Source organism: Rhipicephalus sanguineus, chromosome 3 (genome assembly GCF_013339695.2).
Source record: "Rhipicephalus sanguineus isolate Rsan-2018 chromosome 3, BIME_Rsan_1.4, whole genome shotgun sequence".
Classification (NCBI taxonomy): domain Eukaryota; kingdom Metazoa; phylum Arthropoda; class Arachnida; order Ixodida; family Ixodidae; genus Rhipicephalus; species Rhipicephalus sanguineus.
The window spans coordinates 183,450,331-183,469,469 of record NC_051178.1 but is presented as its reverse complement, the minus strand read 5'-3'; the positions used below and the strand labels follow the sequence as shown (position 1 = coordinate 183,469,469).

The 19,139-nt window shown below is 47.6% G+C and overlaps 1 protein-coding gene across 1 annotated transcript in view; it reads left to right on the top strand.

The window, feature by feature from the left end:
• Nucleotides 1-19,139, top strand: part of LOC119387805 (uncharacterized) — a 71,865-nt gene that overhangs the window by 38,702 nt on the left and 14,024 nt on the right. The window contains 8 exon segments of the mRNA XM_037655317.2: nt 6,360-6,578; nt 9,135-9,328; nt 11,476-11,617; nt 12,171-12,264; nt 13,068-13,187; nt 13,655-13,711; nt 14,776-14,910; nt 17,528-19,010. Coding sequence (XP_037511245.1) covers nt 6,448-6,578; nt 9,135-9,328; nt 11,476-11,617; nt 12,171-12,264; nt 13,068-13,187; nt 13,655-13,711; nt 14,776-14,910; nt 17,528-19,010 — 2,356 coding nt within the window. The 5' untranslated portion in view covers nt 6,360-6,447.

Below are 19,139 nucleotides of genomic sequence, written 5' to 3'. Positions count from 1 at the left end.
CCGGAAATCTCTGGGGATGCTTGCGACGTATACGGTATAAATTGCTGCGCTTCGTCCTTGGACAAGGCTGGGGTGGCTCAGCGGTTGGAAAGCTCGCCGGCTTATACGCTCTTCCGAACGTCGTACCAGTCCCCGTGCTTCTCGCCAGCCGTCTTCGTTCGATCCACACATAGCGTGACTTCGAGAAGTCGGGATTTCTAGACGTGACTTCTTCTCTGCTTGCTTCTGCGCGTGTTTGACCTTGCTTCGTGATTAAAAATTAAATTTTGAGGTTTAACGTCTGATAACTGCACTGTGTGTTTTGAGGCACGCCTGGTAGTGGAAGGCGTCTGATTAATTTTGTCTTCTTGAGATTCTTTAGCGTACTTGTACATAAATCTAATACACTGGTGTTTTTTATATACTTTTATTTTTTTTCTATTTAGCTACCCCATCGAAATGCGGTCGCCATCTAGGGAAAATGAAGCCGCAACGTTAAATTCAGCAACATAATTCCACAGCCTTTGTGACACCGCGACGTGTATTTGTTTTTGTTTCTTTTTATAGCTTAGTGGCTAAGGTGCTGCGCTGTGAGGCTCGATGACGCGGGTTCCGCTTCCGGCCACAGCGGCGGCATTGCATGGATGGGGGTGAAATGTAACAACACCCGTGTGCTTAACTTACAGGTGCACGTTAAAGTACCATGGGTGGTCAAAATGGTTCCGTAGGCCCCCACTGTGCCGTGCCTCGTAATGTCATCATGATTTTTCCACATAAAACTCCAGTTATTCATTGAAATTAATTTTTGGGCGGCATCGCACAGAACCATATAGGATTATACTAGATCCAGGGCGTACTTGTTTGACTTTACTATATGTCGTTTTTAAGTAGGACATTAAATAGCAGTGCACTTGTTTCTCTAAGCTGATCTGTGTTCAGGGGGGACGTGGCAATGAAAACTTCTTTATTGCGATAGCAATTATATGGACAGCCTCGGCTGGTTTTTGCCGTCCCCGTCGCCGCCGTCATGCACAGTATGTGTATAAGTATGTATATATATATATATAAAAGTCCCAAAGAAAAGTAATTCAGAAAAATGCTTCCGAAGCGCGGAATCGAACCAGTAGCCTCTCGCTCCGCCGCGCGTGGCGCTAACCACTACGCCACAAAGAGCAGATCCTTCATGTAGCTAACGGCGAGCGTTATATACACACCCTTTACCGCTGGCAGGACTCAGAGACGGCAGGCACTTATAAGCGTTTCTTCATTACCAGCGAGATGGCGCGAGGAGCGCAACAGGCTGGAGCCTTTAAAAGTCGTCGGCCAGCTCGCTCGCTTCTTCGAATATTTGCGCAGGCAGAACCTTCCGCTGTGTGCTCGCGCGGTATACTCGCGGACAACTTTTCTTGGCAATGAAGGGAAAGCTACGGGGGCGGAGCGTCTGCTCATGTACTGCTACGCGAAGTAGTCCGGTTTGGCGCGCGTCTCGTAACGCCGTGGAAAGTGATGGCTAGCGTTGCATTTCGACGCAAACGCTGCTTAGCGTCTAAGGTACGGGTAAAAGGCGCGACTTTTTCACGCACGCAAAAACGCAAAGTGACAACGTATAAAGTAAAAGAAATACATATATCTCGCTTGTGAGCGCTGCGTTCCGTCTCAAAAGCTACTATATCTCACGCAGAAAATACGGACGCAATTGTGGGACTACATTCATTAGCGGTAGACACGTGCATTGTGGCTCTGTAGCCTTCGATTCATTGCCAAGAAAAGTTGTCCGCGAGTATAGTTGCTGCCGTGGGGCAGATGTTTCTGCAGCGTAGCAGCGCGTCCATCACGGGCCGCTTTTCTTGCTATCGCATTCATTGCTTCGCCCTTGCGGCGAAACTGTGACTTTTTTTGTTATTTATGGAGATAAAGAGATGGAATTTGGCTTGTAGATGTGATTTGTTATGCTGATATCAAAACTGAAAGCTATCCGTTGAGCTATTTGTTGTAGTTTTGTGGTTACGACACTTGATATGCTCTCATTGTTATCCCAAAATTAATTAATTACACATATATGTTTGTGAATATTTTTGTGTAACCATATTTATAAAGGTCGGTTCTGTGCCGTAAAGCTGTTGGTTTATTTTTTAACATTTCAGTAAGCAAATAAAAAAATTTTTGAAATGTCCTGAATATATTCTCTTAATTACAACTTTTACAAAAACCCAATTATAAAAATCTGTATGATGTGCAGACAAATGTGGACAGCTTTAGGACATTCACCAATGTTTCGGGATTTAAGTGCAAAAAAAACGGAACGGCTTTATCTTCACTTGTCGTCAAATGGTGCCGGGATGACTAACAGCAACTGCACAAAAAATGAGAGCTGAGAAAACAGAGCTCAAAAAAAGTGGCGTTCAAAGATTAGAAAACGTAACTCAGAAAGAAGCTGGTTTTATTTTTCATCGGAGAAATGCAGGTTTGTGGCTGTCTCGAGCTCTGATCTCTCCTCTTGACAATGATGCCCAGATGGTGGCTTTGTGCCCAGGGGAAGCTGCAAGATTTTCATTTTTTGAAGCTCGATTTTCTTATAGTTTTTGATGACAGCACACTTGTAAAGTGCTTTTTTCGCAACTTCTACTACCTAGTTTGTTCTAATATTTCGCCACAACATAAAAGATGGCCTTAGCTTTGCAAAAAAAAAAACGATAATAAACTGAAAAATACAAAAATTTGACCAAATTTACCACTCCCATTGCCACGTCCCCCCTTAACAGTTTAAAATTGTTTGTCTTAATTCTTTTGTATATTATAGTCGTTAGTTAGCACTTGAAGTCTGTGTGCCCTTTTTTCTCTGATATCTGCTATATTTCTGTGTGGCCACTGTTGAATAAGGCGTCATCTGAGGGCACTGCGTTAGTGATCATAAATTTATATATTGGAGCGTGAACTTATAATTAGAGAGGACCAGAGAAGCAACAAACACTTACTAGTATCACGCGAAAATTCGGCTTTCGCTGGTTGTCCGTTTTCGCGTTGCACGCAATAAACACAATGATCGCGTTTGTTTTAAACGTAGCAAGGAAATTATAACTGCAGTGAATGTTGAGATGGTAAGTTTTACATCTGTTCGTATGTTCAAGGAATAAATGGTACGCTTGTGTGAGGCCCCGAGATCTGACCCGCCTTGCGTGCGTGGCTCCTTTAAACGTGAACGTTCGCCGGAGCTGGCTTCTCCGCAATAAGAGTATGTGCGAGGAGAAGCACGCTTTACAGACTCCGTTCGTTTTGCATGCGCCGGCCTTACATGGATGGATAAATTCCATGAGCGTCCCCTTTATAACGGGGCGGTGACAAGTGTGCCACCTGGCTCGACAAAAAAAAAAACTTTACTCTTCTTTTTCTTAGTGTTGGCCTAGTGTCTCTATTTCAATTAAATCTATCTTACTACAGAAAAAAAAAAAAAACGTAAATTCTCAGCCCAGTTCTTTGCCCTTTACGGCACAATGTCCTTATTTTTGTTTCCAATATCTATTTTTGTCCTTTCTCTATAATTTTTTGCCACCAATACTCCAACCGTGTCTTACTTATTTCAATCGCGGGTGTGTTCAGCTTTCCATTGTCCTCTCTAAAACCCAAGCCTTCATGTAGGCTCGTGCCCAAACGTACACCTGGGTGGATATCTCCACATTCAATTAGAACATGCTCCGCCGTTTCCTTATCTTTCCCGCAGCACGTGCATTGCTCCTCTTCTTTATTGAATCTCGCGTTATAACTACGCGTTCTAAGGCAACCCGATCTGGCTTCAAACAGTAAAGCGCTTCCCCTTGAATTATTGTAAAATGCCCCCCTCCTTATTTCATCTTTACCCTTTCGGTAGTTAGACAAAGCCGGTTTTTTTTCCTCAGTAATCAAATAAAAAATTTTTGAAATGTCCTGAATATACTGTCTTAATTACAACTTTTACAAAAACCGAATTATAAAAATCTGCATATGTGCAGACAATCTGTTTAGCACATCCGTGCTAAAGCAGTCTCCCCCTTGAGGCAAACCTCGTAAAACTGAATTAATGAGCTCTGATTAGTGAAACAGGTCGGTGGCATCTTTTGGTTTCTGTGTTCGTTGCAGTTGTGTGAGTTTAAACATTAGACGAAACAGGGAGATTTGCACTATGCCCGCTAGTTTGTTTCGGTACGCGTGTATTGCATATATAAATGTATGTTTAACAGAGGACGTTGTCATCACAACCGTAGGTGTTTATATACTGAAAACGAATGTCGAATGAGCCACGATAGAACTTGGGTTTCATCAAGTCTTAGGACGTGTGTTGAAACAACGGGGTCATTATGACAGGTATCAAGACAGCCGCAAGAGCAAAATGGCATGGATAATTAAAATTATTCGAATTAGAATCATGCAGTAAAACCTGGCTCATGTGAAGTCCGATGAATTGTGGTATATATATATATATATATATATATATATATATATATACCGGACCGGCCTTCGTCACTCCGACGAAGGCCGGTCCCGCGGCCGAAACGTCAGTCCTTTACAGAACAATTTTTCCTACGTGCTTGATTTTTTCAACTATATATATATATATATATATATATATATATATATATATATATATATATATATATATATATATGGCCTAGGATGATTTTGTGTCAAGACAGATTATTTTTGTTAGTCGTGTGCTGGTAAATTGGGACTGAAGATTAAAGCTAACCCATCTTTTCCTGTGTAGGATAGTAAACCGGACACACGTCTCTGTAACTTCCCCGTCATTGCTTTTTTTTCCCTTCTCCCTCTCATTATCTCCTGTTTTCTTACTTGCACTTCTTTCTGTGACGTCAACATTCGATTCGGCACACCACCAGTGACAAAAAGGAGCGCTCGAAAATCCAGTCATCGCCTATATTATTTTCGTGGCAGCTTGCAACGATATAAACCCTGCAACTTTTGGCTGGTCTGACTCCAAATGCCGAAGGATCGCGCAACAAAGCGGAGTGACAGGCGGCTTTGAACTTGTCGCTGGTCTATCGTTCGTGTGTGCTATTGTTCGAATCTAACGTGACGCTGTTCGCGTAGGCTTTCTGCGCATTCTTGGCACAGTTTTGTAGCGCGTAGATGTCTTTTCTTTTTTTTTTAGAGTAAGATCAATTGCGAGTTTAAGCCCTGTCGTTCTGCTTAACTCTTCCCCTGTTGTGTTTTGCGCCTTACTTGCACAAAGAAGCGACAGGTATAGCAACGTTGTCTGGCGTTCTTCGCTGCGTTTCCATAGCTGAGAATGAGCACCTACTTTCTAGACTCTTTCTGAATCGGGAGGGGTTACTTCTGCACTACGTTTGCGCGAGGCACATACATCAGTCCAGGACATCAGTCTACAGGGTCCGGGGAACTTGTGTGGGAAAGGTCAATACTAAGACAGCTTGTCGTTCCTCTGTCTTATCGCGGTCACCCTTTGTGTCAGTGAAGGCAAAATTACTCCTAGAAGTATGTAAATTACATCAATAATTGCTGTTTAGAATGTTTAAAAATTTAACTAAATTACGCTACAATTTGCAGCTGGACGAAAGTAACATTACATTACCATTACTTTTGAAAAGTAGTGAAATCACTTTAACAAAAGTTCGAATCCTACGCGGCTTTTCTGTGGGCCTGCTTCGTTCCCACCCTTGAGGTTTGGCACTCGGATTAACTTGTCCGTGTTATTAAGGCGAGAGCCTTAGATGCCTCATCAAACGCGAAAAGTTACCGGCGCCGTCAACATGAGTGATGCAAAAAAGATCATGTGCATATGACGTCATCATGACCTCACAGCTCGCCAAAATGTGTGACGTCATAATGCCATCGTGACGTCACTATGACGTCACATTACGTGGCGTCATCACATGGCATCGTCGCTTGGCCAAGTGGGCCGATCACGGAGGCACTGCAAAATCATGCGAGGGGCAGAAAGCTTACAATTCCTCCAATCCCGGAGGCAGTGCAAAATCACGTTGGGTGCGGAAAGATTTCGGGCGGGATGAATACAAACAAATGAGAAGAAAACGAAGATGGCTTTCGCCTTCCAGTCGTCTTAGGTAAATTCACAAAAGACCATGCGACTTTTTTTTTATTTCTTTCCTTCTTTGACCAATTTTATGTGCCATAAGGGAAGCGGACAAGCTGTTTTTAGTCAAAAGTAATTGGAAAAGTAATGAGTCAATTTCCGGAAGTTACTTGCTCGAAGTAATTCATTGTATGACTAAATTACCAGCTCACACAAGTCATTCATTACATTACTCACTACAGCAAAAAGTAATTCAATTACTGTAATTTCATTACTGCCAAGTCTGCTGTGAGTCTCTGGAAGTGACCATGCCTTCACGCGCCGCGCTGTGCAGGTGCCGCCCTGGAGGAAGAGGTGACGTGGCCCGCCCATGTGGCCACTGAAGCGTGCTGACGTCGCCGGCGGTGGGCTGGTGACCGAGAATGGCGCACGTACTGCTTCCCTGCGACGTGCCCACCTGGCCCGAGGTGGAGCGACACCTGAGCCAGCTTCGGTTCGCACACTCGCCCGAACAGCTGGTGGCCGACATGCAGCGCATCTACGACCTCTGCTGGTATACTAACAGCATAAGCACGCTCGCTTACGAAACGTACGGCTACCCTCACAAGACCCGTGCACTGCGGTGACATTTCGGGCACATCTTTCGCCGCTGCTCTCATGATCCGGAGAATCTCACCATATCATCCTGATCTCACATCCTTACAATCAAGAAACTATTACAGCGAAAGCTGTTATGAGACCACAACGTCCGATTTTGGTGGCGAAGTTGGCCGCCGCCACCGCCGGTATCCGTAACTGCTATCGCGCACAATGAGGGGAAAAAAATCCGGGATCGGGCGGGATTTGAACCCGGGCCCTCTGGGTGACAGTCGAGTATTCTACCACAAAACCACGCCGGTGCTTGAGACTCCTTCGCAAAAAGACCTTATACTGTCATGTCGAGCATGGAATCACGTTAAAGGGACACTAAAGAGGAAAACGATTTTTCTCGCATTAATAAAGTAGCCTTCCACGATACCAAAAACACCACGCTTGCTGCGAGAAGACGCTTAATAAGCGAGAAATCGCGCAAGAAGAAAATACAGGTGGCGACGCCACCCTGGAATTCCCGCACCATTTGCCGTGACGTCACATATTTTTGACGGCGCCTGATTGGGCCTACGTAGTTCCTAATCGGTTAAATCGAAGTAAATTGTCCTCTGAGGGGGCCAGAGACTTGACAGGACGAGTTTGTGGAAATTTCGTCGAACCAGTGGCGCCAAAATGCGTTAAATGCTCTTTGAAATCCTTTACGTCACGAATTACAAAGTTCGGCGCGAAATTTAAAAATGAAACTTTGAACTTGGTTTTCTCCTCTAATGATAAACCTATGGTGGTGAAATAAACTACACAAGAGTTCTCCGAGCACACTTTATCCATCTAAACCAATTCATTGTTTCTCTTTAGTGTCCCTTTAACACATGTAATATAGCGTGGTAGAAGAGTAAAATAACAACCAGACGTCACGCAATACGAATCACGTAACGAGTGGGTGGTTTAAAGCTTCCCACTCATTACAAAAGGCTCAGCCATTATTCTTCATCGTCATCAGCCACAGCTTCAACAAAGTGCACGTAATGTCTTAGAGACGCGTAGTGGGTACCTCGCTTCTCCGCAGAATGATGCATAATGGTATAGTGAGTATTTCCCTACTTCGCAAAATTATGGTCATTTATGGCGTAGTGGGTACCTTGCAACTGTACTTGCCTCAATCGCCCCAACAGTTTACAAGGGGCTCTAGAAAGTCCGCTCCACCAGCTTTCGCTGTGACCGCGCTGCGTGCTCCGCGCAGGCCTGGCATTCTTTTTCCTTTTCTAATTAGACAAATAAGGGATTGTCTCCGCTTTCCTTTTTGTCTGTATGAGTTCCCTTGTTGTAGTAATACCTTACGTCGACTAACTTGCCATACGGCGAGAGCGCACTACGCCTTAACAAATATTAAAAACGGTTCGAACCCTTCGAAGAATTTGTACTTCTCTAGCTTTCCAAAGACTCCGTATAAAAAGTGTGCTGAATATTAATGAAACTTTTTTGTTCCGCCTTCCGATTCCTCTGTCGGCAGTCACCAACAAACTCGGCCTTCTTGAATTGCCTGCCTTATTGCTCTCGCTCTGTCTCTTTATGGTGGTGTCCCAGACGGGAGAAGGTGGCCAACGTTTTACAAGCAAAATCGCAAACATGCGGCAGCAGAAAATAATAATAGCGCAGAATGTTGAGCTAGCTGCTAACTCTACGTTAATGAATGTTAATTACCGCAAGAAGAGAAGGAAAACAGTACAGCAGAAATTCTGTCCTGTGTCGTTTTTTTTTTTTTTTTCTATGCCCTCCTCACATTTCTTAAAAGCGCTGGAAGCACGCCCATTGGGCGCTGTTTATGCTGTGGGTTCGAACATATCTTGTTGATTTCACCCAATATATTATTGAATGATCGTCGTGCAAATACTGGCCCAATAATATTTGCCTTTAGCAGTAATCTTCTGTTGCCTCTAATACACTCAAAATATAGAAGACCAAACGCTTACTTACTACTGCCTTATAGAATCATGTTCTTCCGCATTCGTAATCTTCAAAGAATAGTTGCCATCATAATACTTTACATTCTTAAGTGTTTGTTTTTTTTTTGTACTTTTAACATATAACTCCTTTAATTGTTCAATTTTTTTACATTTCTAATCGTACTCCTCTTGTACGCCACATTTGTTGTTGGCATAACTTCCTGACAAGTAGTACCCATATAGCCTTGTGCTCTGGGACCTTCTGTAAACTTATCGACGTATTTTTCTACTGGTGGAATAAAAAAATTGATTTGATTGATTGATTGATTGATTGATTGATTGATTGATTGATTGATTGATTGATTGATTGATTGATTGATTGATTGATTGATTGATTGATTGATTGATTGATTGATTCGATCGATTGGTCTGTCTCTGTCATGTTGTTTGCAAACAGTTTGTCGTTTTGCAGTGTCGCATCGTCCTTAATTAATGGAGGGTTGCATAGCACGTGTGATGAGCAACCAAAGCACACTTGAGGCACACTGTTCACTGATAGCCTCCACGCTTTTCAGTGTGGGCCTCGACCCGGAGGACCCGCCGCGGGAGGAGATTCGGCTGGACCTGCTCAAGCGCTTCCTCAAATCCCTGTCGGCCGACGAGAGCCGACGCTTCTTCGACTCCACGCTACCAGCTTTAATCAGCTGCGCGATGCGACTGCGCGAGCTGCGGCCGCCCGGCGGCTTCCTCTACTGCCTCCAGCAGCAGGGTAAGGAATATAGTCCGCACTGCACAGAGCACTGCTTACACGCGAATCGTGCATCGAATCCACTATTAGCACACGCGTGCGACGTAGTATCTGCATTGCCTTTGAGGCTCCAGCGCAGTTTCGTTCAAACAAAAAGTCTACCCGCGAAAAAAATACAAGAACAAGAAGGAATTATTACTGTGACCTCGCTTTTTTTCTAATCTGGGAGTAAAAGATCCTTCCTAACTTATGGTACAGCTGACTTGAGGTGATATATTTTGTCGAAGTAATGGGCGTTGGATGTACTCGCCATCTATAGGATTACCATAGTTCTGCAAACAGAGTGGAGCTCATTCAGACTCACTAACGAAATATGTTGCGCTTAGGACTCACTTGGACTCACTAATTTTTTTCATAACCAGACTCACTCAGACTGTCATACGAAAATTTTCTTCAGTCGGATTCACTCGGACTCCAACTCGCAAAGATTTTTTACTCAACCGGACTCACTCGGACTCGGACTCAAGCTCACCAAAATATTACTCGGCCGGGCTCACTTAGACTCACGGCTCGATCTGAGCCTTAATGAGTCGACACACGAGTGAGTTTGCCGACATATATGGTGATTAATTTCTACCGAATTCGCGAAATCGAGAGTTCACACGTTCCGACTTTCACCTCGTAGACTTGTACCTCTCTAGCTTTGCCCGCTGCGATGGACACTTACGCGCACTCCCCCTTTGTTTTCAGAACAAGAAGTTTAGTCAAAACTGATTGTTGTGACAGTGCGTGTGATTGAAATGGCTTCGCGGGTCAGTGATCGACGGACAGCGTCAAAACACGCGAGTTCCCTGCCCCGTCGGCGATTCGAAGTGACGCCGCCGTATTCGAGGCACGCGCGTGTAATGCACGTTGTCCGGTTGCCCCGCTTGTGTTTCTTGGACGTGTGCCAGGCGGACGGCCGTCCATTTAGGCACCGTTCAAGAGGTTTTCGGTTTGTTTGGGTTCAACCGTCATGGAGAACAGGCGATGGGCATGCACTGGCCTCGTAATGCGCGCACCCGCTCGCGACTCCCTGGCTTTCCGTTTTCGACTTGTTGTTCATCCTACCAGCCAAAGTCTTCGAGTCAGATCGCCCAGACTCGCTGCTCTCTCTTGAAGAAAGCAACAGCGTCACAAAACACGCTCGCAGCAACGTCCTTAACTGCACTGAACCCTTTCTTGCGGTCATTTTTGTCTTCCGGCATGTTCCTTAGCGTTTGCGTATACGTGGGAAATGAGTTTGTTTGCAAGGTGGTGCTTGATACGAAGTTACTTTTCTTGCGTTCGCCTGGAAAACGAAAGGAGCTCTGCCGGGAGGAAAGAAAAGGTGAACGGAGTCCAACGTGTATATAGTAAAACAGTTAAACAAAATGAGAGGACCTGACGCTGAAAACATGAGTATTCTCGGTGTTTAGTTCACATGTTTCCTTTTTTTTTCTTAATCACGTAAAGAAACACGTATGTTAAAACTATGTCGGATAGAGATTTCTCTTGAAGTCTGCAAATGTACACAATTCAAGGTCACTCTTACGCATTTACAGCTCTCAGTTTTCGCACGAAAACAAAAAAAAAAGGCATAAAGCGACGTGACCGTTATGCAGTTGCAGTATTATCACAGTATAGCAAACGGCGCCGAACGGAGGTAAACTTGAGGCAGCGGTTATTGCTGAGTTCGATGTAGCGAGGTCGAATCTCACCTGCTTTTCGATATGGACGATGCAGAATTACGGTCACGTGGTAAGGCTTTACTGCATATTTAGTTACTATGAATCTTGATATGAAGCTGTGCTCTTCGTATCTTTCCTTTCCTTCTGTTATCCCCTATCTCCGGTCCCCTGTGTAGGGTAGCAGACCAGACGCGCATCTATTTGAACTCCCTGCTTTTTACACGTCTCTTTCCCTTTCTTTCTCTCTTTAGAAGCCGGGAATTGTCAACTCGTTCTTAGCATTAACTCCAGGGATACAGCGATGCGTCGTGATAATGACTAGTGTTGTCGATGCCGCTTGGCTTTCTGGAGTCGTCCACTTCTGTGCATAGCTGTCCCGTGAGACAGCCCTCGCTGTCGCTGACTTGTTGCTCGAGTTTAACCGTGCACGTGCCGCCCGTGACGGGGCTTCTTTCGCAGACGGGATGTTCGCGCTAAGCCGTCCCTTCGTGGCTTCACTACTGGCCAACTCGTTCTTCTCCACGTTCCCCAAGCGCACATCCAGGACGCACCCGACGCTGCTCGACTTCAACTGCTCCGAGCTGTTTCCCTTCCTTGACACGTGAGTGTAGCATACGCATTTCGCTGAAAACGCGACCCGGCTTTACTATTTACTTCCTTCTATATAGCTACGTGTTTTGCTTTTATTCACTATGTAGGGTAGCAAAGGACATTACATCTACGGTTAAGATCGTGTACATGTTTCCGGTTGCGCGCGTGCGTGCGTGTGTGCGTGCGTGTGTGCGTGCGTGCGTGCGTGCGTGTGTGTGTGTGTGTGTGTGTGTGTGTGTGTGTGTGTGTGTGTGTGTGTGTGTGTGTGTGTGTGTGTGTGTGTGTGTCGCGCACACACCCCCAAACTCGCAAGACAGGGACGGACGACGTACGGCCGGTCCTTAGTGATTCTAGCGCTTACACGCATCTATAAATCAATATGCTATAGTGTACATCAAGACGGTGAGATGGGCTAGTTGGTGAACATTCTTCAAAATGGTGCTTCAAAATGAGTGTACATCACAACGGCTAACTTCACCATTTCTTAACGGAGCATGTTAACGGAGCGCCACACTTTCCTGCGTCCTTGCCGACCTTTTTTTTTTTTTCCTTCCTCTTGGCAGACCGTGTCACTGTGAAAAGCTGAGGAGCCTGTTCGCCTACTTCGACTGCACCTTCCAGGATGAACCGGAGGGCACCGTGTACTTCTGCAGGCAGGTTCGAAATGATCCCCCGAGATACACAGCGAAAGCAGCAGTGACTCCGAAAGGCGACAACTCCTACTTCGCAACGCTTCCGCTAAACATATTCAGAGATCGTATCGCGATTTTCTTGGATAACCGCACGTTGGCGACGCGACCGCGCAAGAAAATAAGCAGAGAACGAAGCCGAACTGCAGCGAGCGGGGAGTACTTTAAAGACACGCGGCATTCCATAGCTTTGATCGTACTCTGCTGCAGAGCAGAAGTTCGCACTTTTGGGTCCTGGTCACGGCAGCTTTCTATGCGCGGGATTGTAAAGGTTTAGGAAAAGGTCCGTGCGATGAGATATTGGTGCGCTGATAGCACGCGGCAATAATGCTATTGTTTTTGTTGAGTAGGCTATATTAGAGCTACACTGGGCTTCAACCTTCGGTGTCTCTTTTCAAGGCAGATCGTACATTCCCATCGCCCGGAATTTTATAAATAATTAAATATAGAATCTTCAAAAGCGCGACAGCTGTAGGCAACTCCTGGCGTCATCGTGACGTCATTTGATGACTTAATCACATGACATCGGCACTTGCTCAAAGGTGAGCCGATCCCAGAGGCTGTGCAACGCCACGTGAGGTGAAGAAAGCTTCGAAGATGGGGGACAATGCAATCAGCTGATAACGTCAAGGTAATTTAATGCGCGTCTCTCTCGTAGTGCGGCTCGTCTTGCAAGAAGTCTAGCCCCCGATTGTGCAAATTAATGCGTCACAAAGTGTTACAGAGAGTGTAACATGCTGGCGAATTTTTCTTTTCACCGGTGGCGAGCAGGTGACTGCCCCCAAAAACCAGATGTCGCTGCCCGAGTGGATGTGCAGCGACTGTCCCCTCTGTCCACTCATGGTCCGCACCAGAGGACTGATCGAGGAAGCCGAACCGATCTTGCTCAAGGTAAGCGAGCATGCAACAAAAACATAATGCATGGAAAGACCGAAAGCATGCCCGAAGAGCGTTAGAGAGCACTGTACTTGCTAGACTTCGTGTATTTCAAATACACGTAGGATTGAGAGCAAGTTTACGGAAGCATTTGTTCTGGTTTACGTTGCTATTTCTGGTACGGATCGAGCACTGGCGTAGCCAGGGGGAGGGGGGACGGTTCAAACCCTTTATTCCGCGAATTTCTTCAGTTTTGCATGTGTGTTTATCACGCACACATACAAATGCACGGACGAACAAACAGAAAGTGTGGTTAAACCATCCCCGCAAAAAAAATTCTGGCTACGTCCCTGGCGTCGACGCTGCGTGGCTTTCATGCGACCTTTTTCTCACGCCCACAGGAATTTCGTGAACGGTCGAGGTTACGTTGATGTCAAGTCACTTTCGCTAAAACACTGTTGTTTTTTTTTTGCTTTTTGCAGTGCTATCCTTCTAGCGCTAACGTCGGAAACGAATTTCTCGGAAGCAATTGCACTATGGTAAGTGTTCTTGAAATATCGTTCCGAAGATTGTTTCCAACGTACGTCTTCAGCGCTACAGCATACCAGTACGCGCTGTACGCCTTCACATTCGTTGACGTTCACGCAATCCGGGCATACGTCATTTATATCTCATGCGGATTTCGCTTTGCGAGACGTCAGCTATTATAGCTGACGTCTCTGACGTTTTTCGGAGAGACGTCTGACGTTAGCTGACGTTTTATTATAATAAAAGGTGCGAAAGAGACGAGTGAAAGTCGTGCAGTTTTTTCTGCTTATGCAGTTCACGCACGTTTGTGCAATGTGAAGCGCGACTTCGCAGATTTGTTGATAATGCGGAACAACTAGTTTAAACCAATTGTAATACGACGCTTCATCGATTACCCGTTAAACTGCGTGACGTACCTGGCGCACCTAAGTGGCCCGCGAGTGCATGCAACTGATCAGAATTCTACGCAGTGATATTCGGCTAGAAATATTTGTTGTATATACAGTCATGAACGTAAGATCTAGAGCAGGGAAAACGCAAGCCGCGAATGGCACACACGCACGATTAGTGGGTCACAGGCATACGCGCTTGTTCTGAAGACATGCGACATTTGTGTACTATATCCTTATAAGAATATGACCTACCAGGTACCTGAGCTGCCTGCAAAAGAAAGGGAAAGAAAGAAGCAAGGAAGTTAACCACCTTAAGTTTTAACTTTCATTGTGTTAAATTTCCAGCTTTCTTTCTATAAGAAGGAGATGAGTTTTGTACCAGCGGGCGCGTGAGCGCGTTCGGCCAAGGAACCAAATAGCCATCTTGACGTTCTGGGCTCAGGTGGACGCCAGTGAACGTCTGTCTGAGTCTTAAGTCCGTGTCGGCTGTTCTGTTTGTCACATTTTATATTTGGTGCCCGAACACGGATAACCAAACCAATTTGAATAGCGACACGGGAATCATTTATTCCTCAAGCGATGATGTAACGTCCTGTTCAAATAATTCATATTTTCAGAACTCGTACGTGCAGGCAGACTTATTCTACAATTTCTGGTGATTAACGTCCTTTTATTGGTTCTAGGAGTGTTCGGTGTTCCTCAGCTGTCCCGAGGTTCTAACCGCACTGCTGTTCGTCGAGCTTCTGGGCGACAACGAAGCGCTCACTGTGGACGGCCTGTTGCCACTCGATCCGAGGCCACGGGTCAACGGAGAACCGGTACGCTCAACGTGAACCTGATTTTCCGGCAGAGGCTGCGGTGTAGCATATCTTCGTTAAACGTCTTCGATACAGCGACACAATACGACAAACAGCAAAGACTAGACAAACGCGAGACAATGACTATAAACGGACAACACTGGCGTAAGTGCTGCCCTATAGCTTCTGTCGCTTGCTCTCGTTGCGTTGTGTTATGAAACCCGGCGTACGAAACACAGCCGGGTTCACACAGCGGTGTACAGAGAACAACTAATCTCTGTACACCGCTTCATTTGATAGCATGGTTACACTGTATTTGTAGAGTATTAGCGGCGAACTTAAAGGTGTAGCGGCGAGGCGACTGTGCACATTTCGTAGCCATAAACAACTGCGCAGGACGTTCTGCAGACGCACTGCGCCGGACCTCCGCGAGTACAGTTAAGTGCACGGACGCATGGCATGGCCTGCAGTGCCGAACGTTGGTTAATGCGTTCTCTTTTCTTGCACCTTCTTGTTTTGCGTTTCTTTTTGCATAAAGTCAGGGTAGCGTACTGCCCCTCGTCTCCTCTCTCACTACAAATCGTACTAAATCTGGTGTATTCCGCGCGGTCTCTCGATTCCCTCTCTTAAAGGAGTACTGACACGATTTTGAGACATTGCAAAAGGGACATTTATTGCTTCGTTGGTATGCAGTGTCAACGCTGTCCACGCACCGGAGTCGGAGAACACGTATAAAATATTTTAATTTGACTTTAAAGTTTTCGTCGCTGAGCATCTGCAAGCCAGCCCTACTGCAATGGACATTATCCCGACGAGTCAAGACAGTTCCCCCGAGTTTGCGAGTTCTGCGTCCTGCATGCCGCCTAAATCGTAGAAATCACTGTCAGGGTCACTGGACGGCAATTCACTCATCGTTGTTTAGGTGCACCACGAGCAGATGACGGATTTACCGCTAGTGCGTCGCGAGTTTCTGTATCCCCGTGACGTCACACTGCTATGAAGCGTCACTGAGAAGCCAACCCCTCGATATCGAAACCTAAAGTGTATTTTTAAGGTGGCGCTAATTAAAATATATACGATGCATTCCCAGGCACCACAATAGTCGTTTTATGTTTCTCGACATCAGTATATTTATTTAGAGCAACAATCCGAATTTTTTTTTAAAATTCGTGTCAGTACTCCTTTAATACATTTGTAGAAAGGACATTGTTACTTAAAGGTCGTTCACCCCGACTGTACAAAAGCGCTGTTGTACGTAACTTTAGCGCAGTCAGGTTATCAGGCATCTCGAAGTGTGCTCTTCATATATACGAGCCTGCACAGGTGCCGCTCCACTTTTCACATCCTCCATCTTCGTGATTGTTACGCCCCAATCAGCCGGAGTCACCGAGGCAAACTCTGTTTCAGAGCCGGCGCACTTTATTCGCTCGCCGTTGTATGGACTAGCGCACTGCACGGGCCGGATTTTACGGCCCGGGCCCGGCCCGGGTTCGCTTTATGAAGCCCGAGCCCTGCCCGGGCGCGTCGTTCCGAGCGCGGGCCCGGCCCGGGCGTCCATGACCGAACTCAGCCCGAGCCCGGCCCGGGCCCGTCGTTCAAAGCCTGGGCCCGACCCGGGCCCGGGCGTACATGACCGAACCCAGCCCGAGCATGGCCCGGGCCCCGCCCGGGCCCGGGCGTTCATTACTAAATTTATCCAGGGCGCACGTCTTCATGACCAGGCCCGGCCCGGGCCCGCTAGAGGATATTGTTGATGATGATTATTAATGATGCCTTGCGCTTTGTAGCGGGCGAACGGACGGAAAATCCGGTGTGTACATGCATCGAAATGTTGCTTTGCCCGCGGTGGTACTCAGCGGTTAAGCTGTTTCGCTGTTAAGTCCTAGGACGCTGGTGCGATTCCCGCGGCCACGGCGGCCGCAATTTGATGGGGACGAAATGCAAGAACACCCGTCTATATACTTATCTTTAGGTGCACGTTAGAGAACTCAAGGTGGTCGAAATTAATCCGGTGCCACTACGGCGTGCCTCGTAATCATATCGTAGTTTTGGCACGTAATACCAAGGGATATAAATGAAGGTTACCGTATATATATATATATATATATATATATATATATATATATATATATATATATATATATATATGTTGGTGAAAAAAATGGCACTTCAACTGCTTTTCTATTTTTATTGCTAAGCTTTATTAAGAGCCAGCTCTTTGCGCGTGTCACTGCAGCTTGGCACAGGATACCTTGGACCATGCAATGCATAACGTTCGCGTGCGCTCGAAGGCGCGACTTACGCCTTTTAATGAGCGGCTCGGGCCTCAAGCCCGGGCCCGCAGCCTCAAGCCCGTGACCGGCCCAGGCCCACGGCTTCAAGCCAGGGAACGGCCCGGGCCCGCACTTTCAAGCCCGAGCCCAGCCCGGGCACACCGGAAAACGCTTCGGACGGCCCGGCCCGTGCAGTGCTCTAGTATGGACTAACACGTAGCGAGAAAATCTGATATATCTACATATCTACTCACATGGTACTTCGACGACACTGCACGGATAGACACCACAATGTGTGATTTCTCGTTTCCCAGACGCGTATGGGCTGATTGCAGCAATTGTAGTTTCGCCTATCACCGTCGCAGGTGTTCGGCCCTTCCGAGTGCTCCGTGTGCCTTCTGGACATCAAGGACCATTCCTCCCGGCCGATGGCGCAGTTTGAGGACGCGTCCCTGCTTCGGGAGCTCAACAAGTGCCTCGTCGCCTTCCGGCAGGCCCTCACTCAGCGTAGACCCTCGCCCGTGGGCCAGAGTTCGAGCTCGAGCGCGGCTGGTCACGATCCACCCTGTTTTCACTCGCTGTCCTCTTCCAAGACGTCGTCCTCCCCGAGCAGTGCGCACGCCACGGACTCCCCGCCGGACAATCTGCAAGGCCTGCGGGGCCACGAACACTTCGTGGACTGCAAACCTCCCGCCGCAGACCCCTTAGGAACGAAGACGACCGTTGTTTCAGGTGGTAAGGCCGACCTGCCGGACCCAATCAAGCGGTGCCCTCAGCCGGAGAGCCAAGTACCCACCTTAGCCGGTGTTCTGGGGGCGCTGAGGAAAAAAGTGGAAGCGCAGGTCGCCAAACCAGAACTTCCAGTGCCGCCGCAACGCTCGCCTCGAAGGTTCTTCAAAGTGCTGAGCTCCAGGAGCCCGAGTCCGACCTCACCGAAACCCGACAGCACCCGTCCACAACCAACTGTAGAAACGAATAGCGGAGCTTCGAACGCGCCGCCATCGTTATCGAGCTCAGTTGCTGCCCCAGTTCCTAACATAGCGAGGCCCTTAGCGACTAAGCCTCCGCCTCCGGCATCGAGAAGGAGCCTGCGGTCTCTGGGCAGCTCTGGTTCCAAGGGCTCCGTGGAAAGAAACAAAAGCCTGGAGAACATACTTAGCAGAATCTCTGTGAGCCAGCCGTCGACGCCTTCGTCGTCGTCGTCGGCGCCGCTTCTGACGCAGGCCGTCCTGTGCGCGCAGAGACACCCTTCTCCGAGACCCGACCGGCGAGGAAGCGGTTCCCAAGCGGCTATGGTCTTTCGCCCGGTCAACCTGTCGCCACTGATGTCCCGCAGGTCTGCCTTCCGGCCCGCGACCGAGTGTCTCCTGGACCAGAGAAGGCAGAGCGGCGGGGGCGCGCCTCCGATAGCGTTGCCGCACTGCGAGTTCTCCGCGTTGAGCAAAGTCAAGCCAGCCTGCGTGAAGGTGGCGCCGGTGAAAGTGCTGACGTCGCCTCCGGTCTCTTCGCCTCGCGTGCAGCTCTCGATCGAGTCTGCACCCGAGGACGACGTCTGGCGCCGGCAGGAGAGCGTGGAACTCGAGTCGCCGGGCGTCGAGCTGCCGCCATCATTTCTGCGGCGTCCCGACACCGCGACGACTGCGAGGGAGACGGACGTGTGGACGCTCGCGCGGCAACAGCAGCCAGCGGCGGAGGAGGGCGCTCCGGCACGAAGTCACCGCAGGACGGCGTCTGGGTCTTCGACCACGCCGTTCGAGTCTCCGACGGCGAACCCGTCGCTGCTGCGGCTTCCATCTCAGAAATCGTGTGACGACGACTACCACACTGCGGACGAAAGCTTAGAAGACAGTGAGTGTATATTTCTCCGTCGGTCTTAATAGATAGGAGTGCATGCTGTCTCAATAACGGCGCACCTACCGCCCGGTGACGCATAATGTGAGGTGGCAGGTCAGTTTGACTAAACAGAGCGCCGTATAG